At 42.0% G+C, this 21,396-nt stretch overlaps 2 protein-coding genes across 4 annotated transcripts in view; one reads left to right on the top strand and one right to left on the bottom strand.

Annotated features, from left to right (window-relative positions):
- Nucleotides 1–8,346, top strand: part of LOC121305010 (ubiquitin-associated protein 1-like) — a 20,885-nt gene extending 12,539 nt beyond the window's left edge. Inside the window, exons 6-7 of one of the 2 annotated variants that reach the window (XM_041236525.1) lie at nucleotides 221–322; nucleotides 8,085–8,346. In XM_041236525.1, coding sequence (XP_041092459.1) covers nucleotides 221–322; nucleotides 8,085–8,264 — 282 coding nt within the window. In that variant the 3' untranslated portion in view covers nucleotides 8,265–8,346. Of the gene's footprint in view, nucleotides 1–220; nucleotides 323–1,064; nucleotides 1,530–8,084 lie in introns of those variants that run through there. The other variant, XM_041236609.1, reaches the window with a different exon arrangement.
- Nucleotides 7,412–21,396, bottom strand: LOC121304874 (kinesin-like protein KIF24). Of its 2 annotated transcripts, XM_041236408.1 has the most exons (14): nucleotides 21,002–21,396; nucleotides 18,104–18,676; nucleotides 17,662–17,845; nucleotides 17,324–17,421; nucleotides 16,706–16,921; nucleotides 16,168–16,255; nucleotides 15,533–15,654; nucleotides 14,947–15,052; nucleotides 13,526–13,597; nucleotides 12,307–12,416; nucleotides 10,207–12,122; nucleotides 9,220–9,568; nucleotides 8,319–8,412; nucleotides 7,412–7,837 (listed from the first exon to the last, which is right to left on the bottom strand). In XM_041236408.1, the coding sequence occupies exons 2-14, from the start codon at nucleotides 18,643–18,645 to the stop codon at nucleotides 7,718–7,720; spliced, it is 4,017 nt and encodes a 1,338-aa protein (XP_041092342.1). In that variant the 5' UTR covers nucleotides 18,646–18,676; nucleotides 21,002–21,396; the 3' UTR covers nucleotides 7,412–7,717. The 2 variants fall into 2 exon arrangements, with proteins under 2 accessions (XP_041092342.1, XP_041092261.1); XM_041236327.1 differs by lacking the exon at nucleotides 21,002–21,396 and having other exon boundaries at nucleotides 18,104–19,059.

Here is a 21,396-nt window from a genome sequence, read left to right as displayed (position 1 = left end):
ATCTGATGTATCTGTTCATAGAAAAAACAGTCTAATTACCTCTATGTAAATACATCATGATAATCAGTATTATAATCTTCAAATCCATGAGTGGCCTTGTTCTCAAAGGTGAGGCGGGTGGAAGTATGGCTCACACTTTCAGAGTAGCTGTACCCCCTCTGTTCCAGGGTCAGGCTGTACCTCTGCCTCCAGTCTGACCCGTCCTGCTCTTGGTCTGCAGGTGCTGGACTATCTCTTTGTGCACGGGAGGCTGTGTGAGAGGGGCTTCGAGGCCGGCGCTGTGGAGGAGTGTCTGGAGATGTACCAGTGTTCGGAGGAGAAGGTGAGTGTCGGAGCTGCAGTAGGGCCTCGCTTTTTCACTGTGGGCGATTGGCCCGTGTTATACATTTACTAAGGAAGGGATCATTTACCTGCAGATGGTCCATAGGGGATAATACAGGCCCTAGTGTTCAGTATCACACTGGAGTCGTGTCAGTATTAGGCTGTCAGGGTTAGGGTCTGAGATGTGTTGTATTCAACCTGTGGTAGGGCTGGGTAGGAATAAAGTCTTGGGTCTGGATGTGCCTGTGATGGGAACTGAAATTGAATTTTTACTGGAACGGAGTGAGTTCTAGTTGGTACTAATGGAGCTCCAAAGCTCAAGGATTGTTTTCCTCAATCATATGTGCTAAACAATTATCCACGTTTCAGTAGTAACAAAGTGGCTGATGTCTGTCTGGGTTTATTTTAAATGTTTAGAGCATGGCTGTCCAAAGGATGGCTCTTGAGCCATATCCTGTTCATTAAAATTGAAAATGGGGCTCTCTTGATTTTAAAGGAATAAAGTGTTAATTGGTCAGCTCTGTGGGAAATACAGTAATGATGTTACACACACATGTAGGTTTCGGCCTTTTTATTCAGTTTTTTTCAGGCTCTTTCTAGAGCATTCCATAGCTCTTTTCAGCTAAAAGATTGTACAGCTCTGATTTGGAGTATAGTTTAATTTTTTGAAGAGTTAACTAAAGCAGTACACATGCTGTAATGGTTGTGCAGCTGTGCCTCTTCATGATGTCCCTGCCTTGCAGGCTCTCGAGTTCCTCCAGCTCATGTCCAAGTTCCAGGAGATGGGTTTCGAGCCGGGCACCATCAAGGAGGTATTGGTGGTTCATAACAACAACCAGGAGAAAGCTCTGGAGGACCTGATGGCTCGCGCGGAGGCCAGCTGAGAGACACAAGCCTGCACTTCCATTCTCATTCGTTTAAACAAGTCAATGTTCTCGTTCACTGCGCTGGATGATGCTTACAGAAAGACAATAGAGCTGCCGTTTCAAGACAATTCAAGCTTTTGTTCTACAACAAAAAAACTTTTCAAAAGCACGCCCACACTTTTGTTTGTGGGCAGGAAATGCTATAGAAAAAAAAAGCTGGGAATTCCCAGGCAGACCTCTGACTAACCAGCAGCTTCTGCAAAATTGCAAGAATGTTACAGAATGCCTGGCCGTCTGCTTGGGATCTGCTTCCGTCTTAGAGCGTGGAGGAGAGCTCTGCTTCAAAAAAAAAAAAAAAAAGCTGTTGTGTCAAAGGAGTGACTGAATTCTCTTTCCTGAAATTTTCCTCTATTAATAGACAAAAAAACAAACTACTGCGCCTTTCACTGGATGAGGACGAAGGCAGGAGAAACTTGAAAGAAACAAAAAGAAATGAATCAATAGAACAGAAACATGACGTGTAAATGCTGCTCCAAAAGGTTTGTTTGTGTCTAACAGATTGTAAAACTGTCTAAGTTTGTATTTAATTGCAGCCAACCTATTAGTGCAATAGATATTGTGTAGGGCGGGCGGGCGGGCGGGCGGGCGGGGGGGGGGGGGGGATCTCTGGATAAAGAAACAGAAACAAGGCTCTGAATGAGATGCATTGTGTGGCACCAGGTTTTCACAACCAAGCTTTTGTGGTTTGTATAGTAAAACCAGCTCTTGGGCTTCTGGAAACCCTTTCAGTAGAATTCCGTGGAATTGTCATCTGAAATCTGTATTGCCCAATATTAGTGGGAAGCCACGTTAAACTCTTTGGGAACGTAAATGCGTTCAGTGCCATAAACCTTTTTCTTTTTCCCCCACACTTCCATTACTGCTGAAAAGTGGTAGATTTTCCTCTGAAAATATTACATGGGGGAAAAAAGTACTCGGTCTTTTAAATTTTTTATTTATTTATTTATTTTTGTTTAATTTTGTAGGGGTACTCGAACAAAAAGAGACTTGTTGAACTGTTTTGTGCAACAAAAAATAATATTCCTCATGTTTGGTCCTAAAGGATTTCTATTCTCTGTTCAGCTTAACATCCACCAGCACTGCGTATGATTTTTACTGCAGGCAGATGACTCATTAGCAGCCAGCCTGCTTTACTGAAACTCGGAGCAGTGCAATTCCTAAAGGGAGCAGTGCAGAGGGAGCAGTTGTCTAAATCGGCCTGTCACATCCCAGATTGCAGTGTATCAGAGGGCAGATCCGGATTTAAGATCATCTTTAGCAGTTCTGTAATCCCATCCTGCTCCCTTGTGTCTGGGGTTACACAAAATTGATGAATATTGAAGTGCTACTTTTACAATAAACTCAACACTAACTGTTGCTGCTTCCTTTGCTCTGTTTATTTCTGCAGTGTTCTGCTTCAGAATGTTCTGGAACATTCAATTAAACATCAGATAAAGTTTAAAATAACAGAGCAAAGAAAGCAGCTTTTGTTTTCATAGCTTGAAAGCTATTCTGACCGTCCCAAGAGATCCACATCATGAAAATGAAGTGAAAGAAACAATGCTTCTGTTTCTGAACACCACTGTCATGCTGCTTATACCCCTAACCTTCCCTTTGCATTGTGACACAAAGCCCCCGGAGGATGCAGTGTGGCAGTGTTCGTTAAAATGATTGTGCTTGTCCTGCATTGACTGATAAATGAGACTGAAGCATGAGGAGGGCAAGGGATTCAATTCCAATCCCAAGTTCACAGTGAGAGCGGCAGGAGCTGTGGTACAAACCCCCCAGGTCTCGTAGTCAATCCGCAAGAACACCTTCCCTTTGTGCTTTTAGAGGGCTAGTGCTTCTACAACACAGCTTTTCATGAGGAATGGTGTGGCGTCTCACCGGTCTGGCTAAGCAAGCCATGAGTGACTCCCATTTGTCTGTCTGTTGTTGGCTGTTCCCCCCTACAATTAGAAATAAAGGACTTTCCCTGCGTGTGTGAGTGGGTCTCTTGAGTGTGTTTGATGTGGATTCCCTTACAGATAATCTGCTCTATAGGATCACAAAGTGAAAGGGGGTAGATGACAGTACACCCTGGTCTCTCTTGGGCAGCCAGCTTGCCTGAACACGTGCCATAGTAATGCGGACACTTGTGTTAATAAGTCCCATTTGAAAAAATTGACGTTGTCAACTATGCAAATGTTGCCGAATGCATTGTTCTTTTGGAAAGGTAGTGTTTTGCAAACATTTTGGAAATGTTTGAGCAGTTGAATTGTGCAACAATCGAGTTGAACTTTCTGAATCCAGTAGAACAGGACTTCTTGTCCATGTTCGAGGTATATATGGGACCCCCTAATAACCAGGCATGCATTCACAGTTAGCAAAGTAGCTGATGGGGATGTTTTCAAAACTCATTCCTTTCACTGGGTAGAAATGTTTATCAGACAGAAACACATTTCCAGAGTGGTGCTATACCCCCTAGAGAATCAGTTATACTATGTAATAAAAAGGCTAAATCATTCTAGTGAAACTAGAAAAGGTGGATTTCAGAATGCTATTAGCTCCTTCGGTGCCCTCAGGCAGGATTGCTAGCAATGAGAGAGCGGATTGTGTCGTAGTGAAAAGTTTTCGTTTACAGGCTGAGTGAAGTTTGTGATTAAAACCACCAGGGAAGAGGGTGGTGGTGAAATTCTCTTGGATGATCCCAGTTGTTTCAGTTTTGATTTCAGCCAACTTGCATTTGTTTTTTGCTTTTTGCTACTGCAGGACTGTTTTAAATAATGTGAAAAAGAAAATGGTATTTTCTAGGTGTTTTGTAACAAACCAGACACTGTTCTACTGGTTTCCACAAGTGTATTTTCAGTTCCCAGTTTTTCCAGAATTGTTGAGTCTTCTATAACAGGGCGCATCACGGTCTGGTATTTTAATAATCAGCATAAACTGGCAGAAGGAAAATCTTCTCATTGTGATTCCCAGGGATGTATAAATATATCTATCTGCTACATCTCACAATATGGTGTAATTGGAGATATGGCCACAGGACAATGAATGCAGCTTTGTGGGGTGAGACTATCCAGTTATGTTTGGTCTAGTTTAAGCACTTTCTTTAAACACTTTTAAGTTGCTTTTTTTTATTTCAAATCTATTTCAGTTCTCGCCAACTGGGCATTTTTTTCCTGCAATTTTGGGTGAAATGTTTGTCAGAGTATATAGGAGTACCTTCCCCTCCTCTCAATAGTACAACTTGTAAATGTTAAATGTGAAATACAGAAACTGAACTTTATATACAGAGCAGTGATTACAAAATATTTTAAAAAATGCTTTAAAAATTGATTGCTACATAAAGAAAGGTACTAATAAAATATAAATATAAAACCAACCTGTTTTATTTATTTCCATTGCTGCATGAAAGGCATGTTGTGGTTTTAAAAAGGACAGTTTGGCCTTGATCGTACTGCAGAAAAGTCTCACTGTCAGTTACGATAAACGGGAGAGTTATATTGCAAAGTCTATTAGAATGAACTGTGCATTTTCATTTGTATGAGATGTGTCGGTCTGGTACTACAGAGGGTCCTCCCTGGCATTTTATAAATAAAATTAGACTGAAGAAGCTTTAATTCACTGTGAGCCTCTGCAAGTCCTCTCAGCCAGTGTGGCAAAGCTCAGGAAACTGAACTCTCATCAGATGTGCAAATGACTGGTCTTGATACCACGCCTCTCTTATCTCTTGTGCCATGCATCCTGCTTTTAATGCATTAAAGAGTTTCTATTGCAAACTGGAGATGCCAAAATACACTTCGCAGTACAAATGTTGCATCTATGTGCTCGTTATACTAAAGACCCTTTATCATTTTTCTGTAGCTTGTTTAGCTTTCCAGACTTTTTAAATTACCGTATGTGAAGCTGACCTGTGCAACATGTATTCAAATCACACTTAAATCCTATATGCTGCAAAGGAAGTTTCATATGTGAAGACCTTAAAAAAGGTGTGGAAAGCTGCAGCAGAATGAGAATGGGCTTGCAAGAAAGTTATCATGCTCAGGAGGGGCATGGACAGGTTCCTTTAAAGCCATGCTATTACCACATCTATTTAATTCCTGCAGTAAAATGATTCAAACAAGTAAATCAACATGTACATTTTATTTTATTATTTTCATAAATAATTTTTAGTATTCTATATGGTAGTGTCAGATATCGAATACACTCCACATTTAAAAATAAATACAAAACATAAGCCAGTGCTTATCCAGAACAGTATAGTTAGGTGTACTGCAAAGAATTTATAAATAGGAAGGCATATTGTTTTAGTCCTGTAGGTCTCCATGGGTATTCGGTCATTTTAAACACATCCACTAGGAAGCTGAATACAGTCCGAGATGACCCTTGTACTGCATCTTGTCCTAGCGGCTGATGAGTTAATAATATTTTCCACTCAACTACAGAGCTCGCTGTTAAATTCAAGGGTAAGATGTTTGTCTTTAAACTGCGTCCAGCTCTTGCCTTTCAATTCAATGGGCTGAGATGCCAATTAATTACACCTTTACAAGATTGAAAATGTGGCATACACAGCAAAACATGTTTCTAACTTCTCTACAGGGCCCAGGTGTTGGATTGGGGTGTTTTAGGGCAGGGCAAAGCTCTGTAGAAACAACTAGTTAATCAACCTGTCAGAAAAAGCTGAAAACCTTCAACCTGCACAATGCACTCAAAAGTGACCCCTGGTGGTGATAAGCTGGCTGAAGTATCCTGCTGCTTCTAAGCAAGATACCAGTTACTGCATGATTATATGACACATCTCCCTCCCTAGTATTAAAACCTGGACTGTCTCAGATTTTATCTCATACGCCGGAATGTCTGTGCTGTTCTCACTTAATTAACTCTCATCTGATTTAACTGTATAATTACCCACCTTCCTCTGTGCTTGAGCCAGTGCCAGTTTACCCAAGGCATTGGAAGTGACTACGTTATGCAGGGATCGAGGTAGCCCTGGTGACCTTAACTTTTGTCACAAAATCACATAGGTTAGGTAGATGCTAGCAGTGCTTTAAAATGTAAGCAGCTTTCGATTTCTCTGTTAGAAACCAGAGGATTTGTGACATTATTTTAGCAATGGCTGAAGAATCATCCCCAATCATCATGTTCCAGTCTAACAGTGGGCTCTGTAAGATCAGCGCACGTTCACACAGCAAAGGTGCGGCTGAACTGATTTGAAATAGCATGTATTTAAAGACTTGCCTTGGTTTAAATCTTTTAAAGTGGCTTCAGGTATCAAACCCAGATTTCAGTTTCTAGTCTGATTTCTCAGGGTCGGATAAAAGCAGTCAGGATTGAAATGTTTTGCTTTCACACCACCGCAACAGCACTTTTACCACGGGTTGAATGTACACCTAGGTTTATCTCTCGCACACACACACACACACAGGAAAAAATTAAGAGACCACTGCAAAATTATCAGTTTCTCTGGTTTTACTATTTATAGGTATGTGTTTGGGTAAAATGAACATTTTTGTTTTATTCTATAAACTACTGACAACATTTCTCCCAAATTCCAAATAAAAATATTGTCATGAAGAAAACTTGCTTCCTTCTGCTCTGCCAATATTCCCCAACTCTGAGGATTGGTTTTTCCAGCAGGACAATGCTCCATGCCACACAGCCAGGTCAAACAAGGTGTGGATAGAGCCCAATCTCCAGCCCTGAACCCCATTGAAAACCTCTGGAATGTGATCAAGAGGAAGATGGATGGTCACAAGCCATCAAACAAAGCTGAGCTGCTTGAAATTTTGCACCAGGAGTGGCATAAAGTCACCCAACATCAATGTGAAAGACTGGTGGAGAGCATGCCAAGATGCATGAAAGCTGTGCTTGAAAATCAGGGTTATTCCACCAAATATTGATTTCTGAACTCTTCCTAAGTTAAAACATTAGTATTGTGTTGTTTAAAAATGAATCTGAACTTATTTTCTTTGCATTATTCGAGGTCTGACAACATTGCATCTTTTTTGATATTTTGACCAGTTGTCGTTTTCTTTAAATAAATGCTCTAAATGACAATATTTTTATTTGGAATTTGGGAGAAATGTTGTCAGTAGTTTAAGAATAAAACAAAAATGTTCATTTTACCCAAACACATACCTATAAATAGTAAAACCAGAGAAACTGATAATTTTGCAGTGGTCTCTTAATTTTTTCCAGAGCTGTGTGTGTGTGTGTGTGTCTATATATATATATATATATATAGACACACACACACACACACACAATACATTACTCATTGATCATATCAGACACAGAAATTAATAGGGAAAATAATTATAAATATAAACAAAGTACATCTAACTTCCTGAGCAGCGACTGAGTTGTACGACTGATTATACACACTTTAGGTTGTAAAAGGTGTTCACTACGTATACTAGATTAGAACACCAAATATGTGTGCGACACACTGATGCACCGTGCAGGGGCTGTGAGCTGGATTCACACAGAGCCAGAGGGTCCCAGGCTGGTTAAGGGCCCCCAGCCCCTGGGTAGGTGAGGTAGAGTTGGAGCTGAGCCCGGATGCTGCGTATACAATTGGCTTTCTGCACCATGATTTCCTCCAGCTTCAGAGCATAGTCTGTGAAGTCCTGGGGAGACAGAGGGAGAGACAGAAGTAGTTAACCTTCACCTAGATAGAAGCAAATAACCTAATCATATTTATATATATTATAATTTAGGAGTTCCCCGTTTTTTTTTTTTTTACCTGTTTTACTCTTCTTTTTGTACCAGCTTTAGAATGTTTTAATTATGTACTTCACTACTGAGGAGGACTTAATTAAGGTCAGTGAGTGTCCTCCAATCCCACAACCAAGTCAATTGCCTCTTTACACCCAGGAATCCCCAGTGAAGGTGGACTCAAAGCTGCACTACCCTGACTGTATAACTCACCCTGCACTCAACATGGACATGCCTTTACCAGGGACCCCAGCAACCTTACACCTTATTAGAGAAGAGGATGTGCTCTTAACAGTTACTATGAAAGATGCCTACAATTGTGGTAAAAGGGAGTGGTGAAATCCTAACTGAACCACTGACCAAAATGATATAAGGAGGCGCCAGGACTCTTACCAATCCTGGCAGCTGACTCAGTAGAGCCTCCTCCCTCTGCCTCAGAGTGTCCATCTCCTCCATCTCTTCACAGTGTGTCTGGACAACCAGCCTCCTGGGAATCAACCATCACAAGCATTAGGACCACTTTGCTCACTCTGATCCTTACCAACCCACAGCTGTGTGACTGACGACTAGAATCATTTGACAAAGGGCTTGGTTAACCCAGTCCCTCAACCACTGATCAGGCTTGACACAGTGTGTCAGTACCTCTGTGTGTCCTATAATCGAGTGCTTAAAGTTATGGACAACACAGGAAGCAGTACAGATCATATGACATTTATATGAAAGTTAAATCATACATATGACAATACTTTGAAAAAGATTATTATAAGATACAATAAATGTCTATTATTATTATTATTATTATTATTATTATTATTATTTATTATTATTTAGCAGGCACCTTTATCCAAGGCGACTTACAGTCTCTCCTAACATTAATGTTTAAAAATAAATGTTGCCAGACACTAAGGCACCAATATTTGACTAAGAAGTCTTGGTTCTTATCAATAACACAACAAACTGTGAAAAGATCCCTGGTAACAGCTTGGGCTTCACTGACAGGATAGTAATAAAATGGCAGCCCCTGATATCAGCAGGGAATGCACTCTCCTAGTTTTGGGATTTCTGGAAGTTGAACAGCACAAATTATCCAAATGTCATCAATTGTTCTCCAGCTTTGAGAAAAGCAAACATAGAAGATGTGTCTATTTATAATGGCTGTCTTGACCTATTTCTGTTGTGCATGTCCATAATGGATCATCGGTTCTACTCCTATATTTCAGAATCTAAAAAGGTCAGGATGGAGTCAAGCTTGTAGATTCTCAAACTTTCCAACAAAAGTAAAACAGAAACGTACTCAGCCTGGTCCTGCAGTTTTGACAGCAAAGTGAGGACAGTTGTCTCTGGGGCCCTCCAGTAGTAGCTCTCTGGAGGTGCAGTGTAGAGACAGCTACTCTTGTTTGTGGCATCTCCTTGTTCTTTAGTCTCACCATTGCCACTTACACAGCCTCCTGCGCAGGGCTGGTAGTGCCTGCTGCTTGAGCCCTCTGAAGTGCTGAGTAGGCTCTTACTGAAGCTGCCTGTACTAGTGATCAAGTTTTGGGAGGGCTTCTCTTTGTTCCCTAGGACTATGCCTTGTCCCAGTGACTCCGGTTCCACTTCTAGTCCAAATGTATCATTGATGGTCACAAAACCCTGGGGAGAGCCTGAAACAGAAAAAAACAGATTACTAACGGACGTGGAGTCTTATGATTGAAAACTATTTCCCTGAGTGCTGACAAAAACAACAGTCAGTGGGAAATAATACCCAAACTGACAGTCTTTATTGCTCACTGGAAGTTGCTCTCTCAACACCAAAAGGGGCTGTTTTCCACTATAAGGTGAAAACTGTAGTCAATATTACTAATAACCGCTAGTGTAACTTTTGGCCGGTTTGTGGGCAATAGCACAAATTATGTGACATTGTATTAGCCAATAGGGTTTCAACCAAAAGTTTACTTTATGTAACTGCATTCAGTTTAGTTGTTCCTTTATTCACTAAGGTTTATCCTAAGATATTTAAATGAATGCAGCAAGGTTTAAAGTCAAGATAAAGAACCACCACACGACAAGCACCATTTTTGTAAACTTCACAGTGAAGCAAAATTGTGGCTTAATTTTCCTCCTCACAGGGATATAGTGGAGGCGTCCGTTGTTATATCACTTCAGATATCTTCCACTATATCTCTGTCAACCAAAACAAAAAAATAAAAATCATGAGCTATACAACAATACACAAGATCTGGACCCAGAATCTCCTTTCTTTAAATCACCAGATAAAATGTGTACTTAAAAACTAGCTCACCATTAATAGAGGAAATGGTTGTGTCCAGGCCAGGTTTCAGGTATAACTGCCCCCTCTGCTGCTCTGGTGCTGCAGATTCTGGCTTCCAGCTCCTCTCTGACCTTGGGGATGGCTCCAGAGAGGATTCTGGATTTACAGCCACTCCCTCGGGTGCCCCTTCCCTAGAATACTTTGGCGTGTATGTCCCTCCCTGAGCAAGAAGTCTGTCGGGAGTCAAGGGACCGCAGTGGAAAACAGAATCTGAAGCGGCCGTCCTTTCAATGTCCAGGAGGGATACCGTTAGGGGGTCCATCATCCCTGACGAAGAATCTTTAGAATCGTGCATCTCAACTTGATTTGCTGTCTCTGAGAAGGGCTGGGAATCAGGTTTATTGTCCATACCTGCTACAGATGTTGGTCCAACAATTCCCATCAAACTCCCCATTTCTGATTTGGCAAAGCCGGTCCCGGTTGGTGGTATATTGGAGCACGTTTCCTGAAGAGGTGGCACAGAGGCTACTGCACTCACTTCTAGCCCATCTTGCATGACGAATGAGTTAATCTGCTTTTGATCAGCCGACAGGTTGTTGAAATTGTCCTCTGGGAAGCTGTGATCCTCCTCTTGGCAGCAGGGTTTCTCTGCCCTGTTGTCGCTGCACGACCTGTAGCTGGCATAATCTTCCTCTGAGTTCCACTCAGCGTGGTTGGGGCAGTCTTTAGCCTGGTCCTCCCAGTGCTCACTCTCCAGCTTCCAGCTCTCACAGAATGCCAGATCATCTAGGTCTCTGTCTTCCCTTTCCCCACTCTGTCCAAACTCATAATCTTCTCCATATCTCTGCTCTCGATCACACTCTCCTTGGTATTTGAAGCATTCTCTGAACCTGTAGTTATCTTCCTGGTATCCAAGATCTCTTCCTGGAAAAACGTGCTCATCTCCTCTATTGGACTGTTCTGCGTTCTCCAGGTGGTCAGCATTGCTCCAGAGGGTTGTCGGCTTTGCGCTGGGAAGGAAGACGAAGGAATCATGACTGCCATCACTGTGGCTACCCCCACCGCTAGCTCTGCTGCTCTCAGCACCCCCAACCCTGAGGTGCGTGAGAGAACCCTGGCTGCTGCTGCTGTTTCTCCTCTCTTGTACTGTCTCCCCTAGACCACGCCTCTGGTAACTCTTACTGTTTGTATCCTGCCCCTGTGCTGCTCCCATCGCCTCTGCCCTGTAGAGAGCTAGCAGGCTCTCCAGGGGTTGATAGGGCAGCATCTGCTGCAGTATGGGAGGTGGCTGGAGCTGCTGCAGCTGATGGTGGTAGATTCTCAGGTGCCGCTCCCGCTCCTTCTGCTCTCGGTACATATCTGCGTAGCTGGCATCTGACTGCTGGGGGCCCAGTCCACTCTGATTCTCCTCCCGTGCCCAATGGACAGAGGAACGGTCCCCGGATCTCTCTCTGGTAACAGTTTTCTTTAAAACAGGCATCGCTCCCTGTAATTTCTGAGCTGCTGTCGCATTGACTTTTGTGTAATGCCCTTTAATAAAATCTGTCTTTGCGCAAGAGTCAGTTCTTCTACCTGCATGTGCTCCGGACCCTAGTTCTGCCACATCTTCCCTTCTTCTGCCCCCTCTCAATGTCCCCATCACAGGGGTTGTCTGCTCCATCCAGGCCTCCTTCACAGTCCCTTGGGTCCTCCAGGTAGTCACAGCCTCCTCCTTTGGTGTGGAGCAGAGGAGGACTCTGCTCGGCTGGAAGAGATCCTGGGTAGGTCTCAGCTGCGGCTGAGCAGACTGCTTCACTACTCTGTCCCCCAAGAGCTTCACATTCTTAGGCGAGTTCGTCTCCCAGCAGGAGTTCTTGTTGCGTTTTGGAGACGGGCTTCCCACTGGCCTGCCTGCTTTGTAAAGGTGACCTGGGGAATGTTTCACTCCTCTCTTCAGCTCCTTAACCCTTACAGAATAAAAAATAATGTAAACAAAAGTAATGCGAACGTACTTCGTGCCTCTTTGGGAGCTTCAAGGGACGGGTACCATGTCGATATATATGCTAGTGGTTTACAGCCATGTTACTGTAGTGGCACAGTCTCGCAGGTTTTATACTGAAAGTAAAGAAGACAGCACAGAGCTGTGCTTACCTGTCTGCGTAACGTAAAGTGTTAAGAGTGTGTTCTGTGGCTATGTGGCTGGGTGAGATGTTAGCAATCATACAGGTCTTTGAATTTCCAATAAATGAGTCTTTCAGTACCTGGAGAAGAACATACAAAAAGAATCACAACAGCATTCAATGCTTTTAAAAGTGAACATTTCATAATTCTCCAAATTGAAAAGGTCACGTAAAATCTAGTACTTTTAACCATTTTAGTATTTTAATATACTTTTCATAATCATTTCATTGACTAACTCTTTCTTGCTGAGAAATGAAATTCTTCTAAACATGCAATGTCTCAGAACTGTTGCGAGAGGAGACATCTGTTCTTTGTTAAGTGGGGAGTTGCTGACTGCTTGACAAGTCGGGATCTGTGTTGGAGAAGAGAGAGATAAGTAGAGGACCTCCCTCCTCTTGTCTGGGGAATGTGTGGGTTGTGGCAAGTAGAGGCTGTGGGGGTAGGTTCTATGTATTGTTACACTATTAAACTCAGCACAGTTGGAAAAGAGAGAAGAGAGCTGACATCACCAACTGTCCAGATCTAGCAGCCAAGTATTAACATTATCTGTTACTCTATATACTCTAGTTCATATACTCTAGTAGTTGTAAATTTCTCTGTATAACTTTACCTGTATGTTAATAAAACCGGATTACTGTGTCTTGAAATTATTTGTTTGGTGCTTACCCTCTCAGTGTCTCTGGGAAATATTAAGGAAAGTAGGCCTTGTTTTCTTACAGCCACTTCACAAAGTGCACAAATAAGATACTAGGGATGTGCTTCTTTATAAAACAGGCTGTGTGATACTAAACAGGTAAGAAATGAAAACCCTGAATTAAAAAATAAAAATGTACATGACATAAAGCACCTCACCTCTCTGTCGTATTCACTATGCCTGTGACTTTACAATTCAAACGCAGTTAAACAGGTTAGCTTTATTTCTCTTCTCAGTTTTTTGCTATCTGTTAATGATATTTACAGTAATATGCTTTACTGGAATTTCACAGGCAGTGTTACCGAAATTCTATAAATACAAATTTACATGAGAAATGGCATAACCCTGTCAGTGAGCTGGGAGACCCTTCTTGTAATATTAATGATGTTTCAGTTTGTATTTGTGGACATGCTGTTTTAATGATGGGTGGGGATGTGGATAAACCATCTATCGAGTCAAGCAAGGGTTTTACACCAGGATGGGAGCGGCAGTTACCTGGGTCAGTTTGCTCTGTCTGAATGGCGTATGAGCGTGTTCCTGGTCCAGAGCTCGAATACACTCCTTCAGCTGAGGAACAAAACACACTCCTTTGTTACTGCACAGCTGTATCTAACCATATGTATCTTATCATATAGATGTTTTAAAATAATTTAGTTTTAATAATAACTGACATGGAAAAGCTTCAAAATACCCAGTTGATTAAATTGCAAACATGTATGAATGTGTACCCACTGTATGTGTGGGATTAGAACTAATTTTAGTGGCATTTGGTCTGACAGTATTCAGGATAATTACTTTGTGAATGAAAACGATAGCAGCCTGTGGCAATGTTGCCCCGTCCCTGTATGTATGTCTGTGTTGTACGTTGCGTGTAGTGTGTTAATGTTGGTGTACAGTCATTGGTACACGGGATGTAATATGGGTTACGAGCACAAGTGTTTAAAATGTATATTTGTATTTAGGCACGAGGATTGCGCAGCACTTCACGTGCAGGTAAAATGTAATAATATGTGAGCAGAGGGAATTGCACTTATTAATTCACGTGCAGTTGTACCGAGACTGAATGACTGATTAGCAATCGAGTCTCGGTACAGCTGCATAAAAGCAGCATGTTTTCACTCATTCAGGGTTGTGTGTTCGGTGAGTGGAGAATGGGATTGGAGACAGAGGTAATAATAGCTATCATAATAGCAACTCACTGTGTTTGTCTGTGTAGTCCTTTTTGTTTTTCTCTTTGTTTTGGCTACGAGTGCCGTGTCCTGTGTTTTGTTTGTCTTACAACCTTTTATTTTCTGTCTGTTTAACTATTAAATGCTGAGCGCAAACAATCGCTCAGCTTCACCAAACTCCACCTCTCTGTTGTTTATTTGTTGGTTCCTGGTTCTGGTCTGACGTCACCCACTACAGCCGTCTTTGTGACACAGCCATATCGTGGGAACAGACTTTTGATGCAAAGAGGCTCACGCAGTCAGAAATTAATCAGCAAATATATGCAGTAAGAACTAACTACTAAAACCCTGCCTGTTAAGATTAATTCTTGTTATTTTACTGACTTTCTAAATAACGCTCCACATTATGAAATGGATTTATGATCTACAGTGCAATAAGTGAAACAGTAAATATATGTTTGTTATTTCAGTTACTTTGTGTTCCGATTCTAAAGGGAACATTGTCTGTTAAGATTAATTCTTGTTATTTTATTGACTTTCTAAATAACGCTCCACATTATGAAATGGATTTATGATCTACAGTGCAATAAGTGAAACAGTAAATACATGTTTGTTATTTCAGTTACTTTGTGTTCCGATTCTAAAGGGAACATTGTCTGCGTACTATTTCCACCTCCTCGAACTCCCAGGTTTTTAGTTTTTAGTATTTAAACAGGCTGCAGAGGAAAACGGAATGAACTCACTCACAGCTAACAGGCTCTGGTTAATTTCGGCTCCCTCCATCTTGGTCTGTTTGTCAGGGTCCCTGGCATCAGCCGCCCTCTCGCTGCCTGCCAGATCAATAAAAGAAATCCTGTGACCAAGAGAGAGCAGAGAAACGCAGCTTCATTGATAATGTCAAACACGCCAGCTGTGAGACACACAAGCTGCTAGCTCGATAAAAAGCAGAAGGTAGGATATTAGTGACTCCCTGCAAACTACATCTTTCAATCACAGAGGTTCATTTCTGACCAAAGAGCTTACAAATCAAACAATACAATAATTTTTTTAAAGCACTTTAACACGTTAAGATTACAAACTTCTCATGCAGGCAATATTCTGAGTTGTTATATTTCTATGACAAAAAAAGGGAAAATGTGGTCCTTGGTGGATAAATAATGTGACTATATGCCCTTTGAAATGTTGACAAAAATTATTTCAAAAATAATAATAATAATAGTTATTTTTTTATAAATAATTTTTAAATCATCTTGGTGGGTAAAATACAATGAAACTTCAATGTGAGTATGTGCCCTCCGTGTCTGTGACAGTGCCTTTGGAAAGGGTCTCTTACCTCCCGTGCACCCTGGCGGCAGAGTCCTTGATCTGTACCTGGATGATGGCGTGTGAGCGAGAGGAGTCTGCGTTCACCCCACTGGCTCCCGTGCTGCGCTCCTTACTGCCCCACGAGATCACCTGCTCACACAGGGGGCATAAACACTGCTCAAACAGCTGCCACTTACCCTCTTCCAGTCCGCACAGAGAGGTGAGCAACAGCAACAGCGTATCGGCTCATAGCAAGCAAGCAATATATCTACATGTATATAGATGGCGCTCTGGTGGGGTCGGATTTTCTATTTTGAAGTCATAAATACTGAAAGGAACTACACATTCAATGACAACACATGTCTTCCACCCCCAAAAACACATTTGTTATTTAATTGATATAGTTTGCATTAGTTTTTCTAAATTGAACACTAGTGTTATTGATGTGATGTTTGAATTGAACAAATTGGACTACAGCACATACACTCTGTCAAATACAAACTTTATTCGACATCCACTGATCAAGAAAAAAACAAAAATCAACAACTCTAGCTGTAAACCCTGAAAGCTGAAGCTAAAATAGAGCTAAAAAGTACAGAGCATGAAATAACAATTGAGATCCCATGGTATTTAGTGTTGATGGAGACAACAGAAAGGGATTACCTCCAGCAGCGCGTCCACCCCTGCCACTCTCTCCTCTCGCAGCCCCACTATCTGCACCACATGCTTCCCATCCTCCCTGGCAAACAGCCTGGAGAGGAGAGAGAACAGCAGCTTCAGGTTACTGCACAATGCCACAGAGCCCACAAACCCCAAGAACTGACTGCCCCATCCTCTACTGAAAGCTATACACATGAACCCAGTTTCTGGTAGTGCATATCTCTAAAACAAGAAGACACAATACAATTGTATATTTAACTCTCAAATAGTTTGTACAAACCAAGCCATCATGGAAAATCCCATAATGGCTTGACATTCCCATTTCTCATATGCAGTAAGGTTTTGTTACAAGTGTTAGGATCAAGCCATAAAGTCTTTGTTTATAGGTTTATTTATGTATACACTATATATTTCTATATCTGTGTAAATCCTTAAATAAACACAGCGTGTATACATGCTACATTCTGCTACACACCCCTAACCGCTAGCCACATAATTTTAACTGGCCTAGCCTTCTCCTGCTATAGGAGATTCTTGGTACCGTTTCTTCCCGTCCAGCAGGTCGTAGAGCTGGCCGCAGTAGATCTCGAAGAAGCTGATGTAGACGTGGAGGTTGCAGCTGGGCTCCAGTGCCTCGAGCTGCTGGAAGATGTCCTTTGCAGCCAGAGCGTACAGCCCCGGGTTCTGCCGTGTCCCGATCATGGTGTGCGTCTTCCCAGCGCCTGTCTGTCCATATGCAAAGCAAGTAGCCTTCCCCCTGAAACAGGAAATCAGTAGGAATGGGTAACTGCAGCTCCACAAACTGAAGAACACCCCTAAATTGGTCTCTACACACATCGCCATATACATGTACAATATGCTGCTTCTAGCATATCTAGTTTGTCGTAAACAGTACATGATGTTTGAAAAAGACAGTGTTTTGAAACATTCACCTAGGTTAAACACTACTTTAAACCTGAGAATGCACTTGTAACACTCTTACACAGCTGAAAAGGGTTCCATGCACTTTTGACTATAAAGAGAACAATGTCTTGTTTCTACCACTAATTATGTGTGTCTGTGACATTGTAAGTACTGTAGGCTGACTTTCTAAACTGTGACAAACAAACAGCACCCAAGATGTCAACAGATGGAAATGAAAGGAAGCGGAGGGTCGTACCCACTGAAGACATGCTGGATTAGGGGATAGGCTGTCTTCATATACACATCCTGATTGGAGCAAGCATCGTCAAAAACGGCATCAAAATGAAACACATGCTGAAGAAAGGAGACAGAGGGTAAATGGTATTCAAAAACAGTGAACTTGCACATGTATAATAAGGGGCACTGTATGACTGTGGTGCAGGGCAGTACACAGTCTGTCTACGTGTTGGGAAGCTAATTCTTGTTGATTGATGTTTAAATCAGCTAGCGAAATAAGGAGAACTGTACATTAAAATAAACAAAAATCCTACAAGTTACCAATCTAGCTAGTGGGAGTGGAGTGGAGTGAAATACCTGCAGGATGTACTGGGTGAGGTCCACAGCCTCTTTCTTCTCTTGGATGAGAATGGTTCTGCTGTCCCGGGTGCTGACCACGTCCGCCTCCCCCCGACGCTCCTCTCGCATTCCCAGCGGCCGCTTCCGCACACACACACGGATCCTATCAGACTCTGCCTGGCCCCACTCCCAGCTCGTCTTCCTGAAAAACAGCCAGCCACCACACGCTCTCAGGGTCGTTCCACACACTGAGGTCATCTGACAACGTAACACAATCCCTCCTATGATATGATTTATTTATGTTCCAGTACCAAGACAAGTGCTCTGTGTCAAAAGGCTTGTTTCACTGCAAAAATGCAATAAATTAAATATTCAACATGTTACCCCTAATCCCAGAACAACATTACTGCTGCTAACAGACAGGTACGTCAGGCACATACAGGTATGTAATAATAGGTACCTAGTGGTGGAGTGTGGGACTCCGTAGTTGTATCCTGAGGTGGAGGAGCATGTTTTTCTCTCAAGGTGTACCTGTTCCTCCTCTGCTGCCCAAGCCTCCTCCAACCTGCCAGCCGGCCTGCTGTGAAGCCAGTCCCCTCTTGCCAGCGTGTGCCTGGGCGAGCGCTCCCTGCCCTCTTGCTTGCTTGTCTTGAAGTAGGCAGAGGAGGAGGAGGGACGGCACCCTCTTGGCTCGGCTGGCTCACTCGTGGGCAGGGCGGTGAAGTCCAGTTGCCGGCGGGGAGTGGACCTGGTCAGTGCGGCCTGCCTGGGGGAGTGAGGGTCGTGACCCTCTCCACTCTTGTCACCCTGGACAGCCTTGACGATCTGCACCAGCTCAAAGAGCCGAGTGCGGTCCTGCATGTCGTGCACGCCCAGCTGCGGGTAGTCACTCATGGTGACCCGGGAGAGCTGCTGGGGCCAGCGCACACCCAGGGCTGTGAACTGAGGGTAGTAGCGCTGCAGACCGGCCTCGCTCAGACACTCGTACAGACACGTCGCCATCTTCACATCAACACCCGGGAGAAGAGGAGGGCTGCCAACAAAAAGGACAAACTTCAGGATCAGGAAAAGGATAGGCCTACCTCTTTTGGATATCTTCATCCCCCCTTTAAAAAAAACAATTGTAGATCACTCTTGAACTTACTTTGTTTCACTTGGATTCCTCTGTAACTTGTTTATTAAAGTCTGTTTGATTTGTTAGCATCCAATTTACTAAACTTTATTAATCCTCTTCAGTCAGGAAGCCTAACACCTGTAACCATTCCTCATGACTAAATTCCTTGAGACAAGGAATTCTTTCATTGATCTAGTGTAGGGGTATTTACTGTAACAAGACATAAGGATGCGTTACAGTTTCATTGATCCTTGTTACAGAATAAAAAGCTGTAATCTTACAACTCCTTTGCTAACCCCCTGGCCCTTGCATTAAGATACAGTTTAAATATAAATAAGATATTCCTATTGGTTTACATTTTTAAAACAAATTCATAATCTCTGAATTCTGACAAAAAAAAAATCACTTACTTGCTTTTATCTCTAACCAAGTCTTGTGCTGTGCATGTTACTCTGAAAGTGATGTGAGACTGCAGCTCAGGCTATTGACTAGTGAAACCCTATCCCACAGCAATATTAATTTTTGATAAGCCAGCACAGTTGCAGTGCTGTATCAGGGCAGCTGCTGGCTCATGCAAAGCAGGGGTGGGTATAGAGAATCCAGGCAGGGCAACCTCTGATGCTGAACGTCAGCTGGTCTATGAAGACCAGACAACTGGTAAAAAAAAAACCAATAAAAAAACACACACACACAGCAGACACTAACTATTAGAAACAGTATGACAAGATCTCTTGTAGAATAGACCGCTGACTATTCAAGGAAAACAACAACAACAAAACACAATAATGCCACAATCAAAACAACACATGGTCACTGTAAAAGTGGCGACTATACCAGTCAGCTGCTGTTTCATATTCATCTTCAAGACCATATAAAGGGGCATTTCACAATAACTGTCTTGTTCTTCCTAAATCTACTTATTTCAGCTCATTTTTCAAAAGTGCTTCAGTAGCAGATTAAATTTGGACTTCTCTTAATAAATAGAAACTCAATCCTTTTTTTATTATTATTTCAAACAACCAGGTTTTTGTTTGTGTTACGGACGGAGGGGACAGGAGAAAAAAAAGGTTTTTTTTTATTTATTTTTTTTATTTCAAGGTATAGACTACCTTCAGCAACATCCTGTGAATTTAAATGAAACACTAAAGTCATGTCTTCATAAATTACTATAGCGAGTTGATTATCATTTAATAGCCTATAATAAATACAAGTCCAAAACACACAGTTCTTAATACATGTCATACAGTAGTCACAGTGTACACTTTTACATTGTATGTACTCCATTGTGATAAGACTGTAAGGCCCTTTAGTTACTGCGTATCAGAATCAGACAGCACAGCGTATGGAGATGTATGGAGATCTGACCTGTAAGTCCCTACACAACACTGCCTTCCTACTCATTCTAGTGGTCCTACAAAATCCATCACCCTTTAACTGAACTGCCTGAAATGATGCTATAAACCTGTGAAATCCTTATCAAGGAAAGAAACCACACGACTTCGTACTGTAGCCTAGCATGGAATATTACTTGATAACTGCACGCCTAGTGAAAGCTAAGTATGCTGCTTGATGAGATTTTGGGATCAATAAGCTTGATGAGATTTTGGGATCAATAAGCTACTAACAACCAAACGAGCAAGATGGGCCGAATGGCCTCCTCTCGTTTGTAAACTTTCTTATGTTCTTATGTTCTTATGCTGGGGTTTATTCCTGGTCCTAGCACTGAACCGAAGCTGGGTACTCATTATGAGCAATGCTATTAAATGGGCTCTCTCACTCTTAAACTGCCAGTCTCCTAATGAACAATGAGCTTCCTTGACTATTTCTAGACACACATGTTTCTATTAACCTTCAAGGCGCAACAATACACAGTAAACAACCGCTACCCTGAGTGTTTCACACTGTCACAGGAAGCCACTCTCTGCTTATATTAGAATTGATTGCGTATGATTTACCTGGACATGAACTTGCACATTAGTCAATTTAACATAAATAAATAAGTAAATAAATGTAGGGTTATGGCAAAACCAGACCAAGCGCATATAAAGTAATATAATGCTAAAGCGACCACTGGGTGTCCACATTAGCTCGGTGTTTCAATGCAAGGTTTTAAATCAGGTACATATTTAACATGATCTTTTAACAGTATAAAAACTTTGTTTTTGTAAACGAAATCATTTTAAGTACAATTTCTTTACTACCAGTAGCATCCCTTTTTAAAATGCATTTTTTCCATTAACTCACCTCGTTATTTCGGTTTGGACAGGCGGCTGTGTCACCGAGCCTTCATATACTTTTGAAAAACCGGGAACCAGTTGACAAACCCCATATAGTTTGTAAATACTGTATCTTAATAAAGTCTTCTTCGGACTGGCAGTATTGAAAACCCAATATTATAAGCAACATTAATGACACATTATTTACCGTGCTGTTGACAGGCAGTAGACACTACCACTTACAGCCCGTTTACTGAGAATAAAAGTACATTTAAATACAACATATGCTCAGTATAAGCTGCTTTGTTTTCTTGTGTCTTCGGTGCCCCTCGTTTATATGTATATATATATATATAATATCTGTATATATAATAGCGCTAAATCATTCTCTCCCTTCCTCTTCCAAGGGCTGCCCGCTCTCAG

This window comes from Polyodon spathula, chromosome 1 (genome assembly GCF_017654505.1).
Source record: "Polyodon spathula isolate WHYD16114869_AA chromosome 1, ASM1765450v1, whole genome shotgun sequence".
Classification (NCBI taxonomy): Eukaryota; Metazoa; Chordata; class Actinopteri; order Acipenseriformes; family Polyodontidae; genus Polyodon; species Polyodon spathula.
The sequence above is the reverse complement of the archived record's forward strand: the minus strand, read 5'-3'. Positions and strand labels throughout refer to the sequence as shown.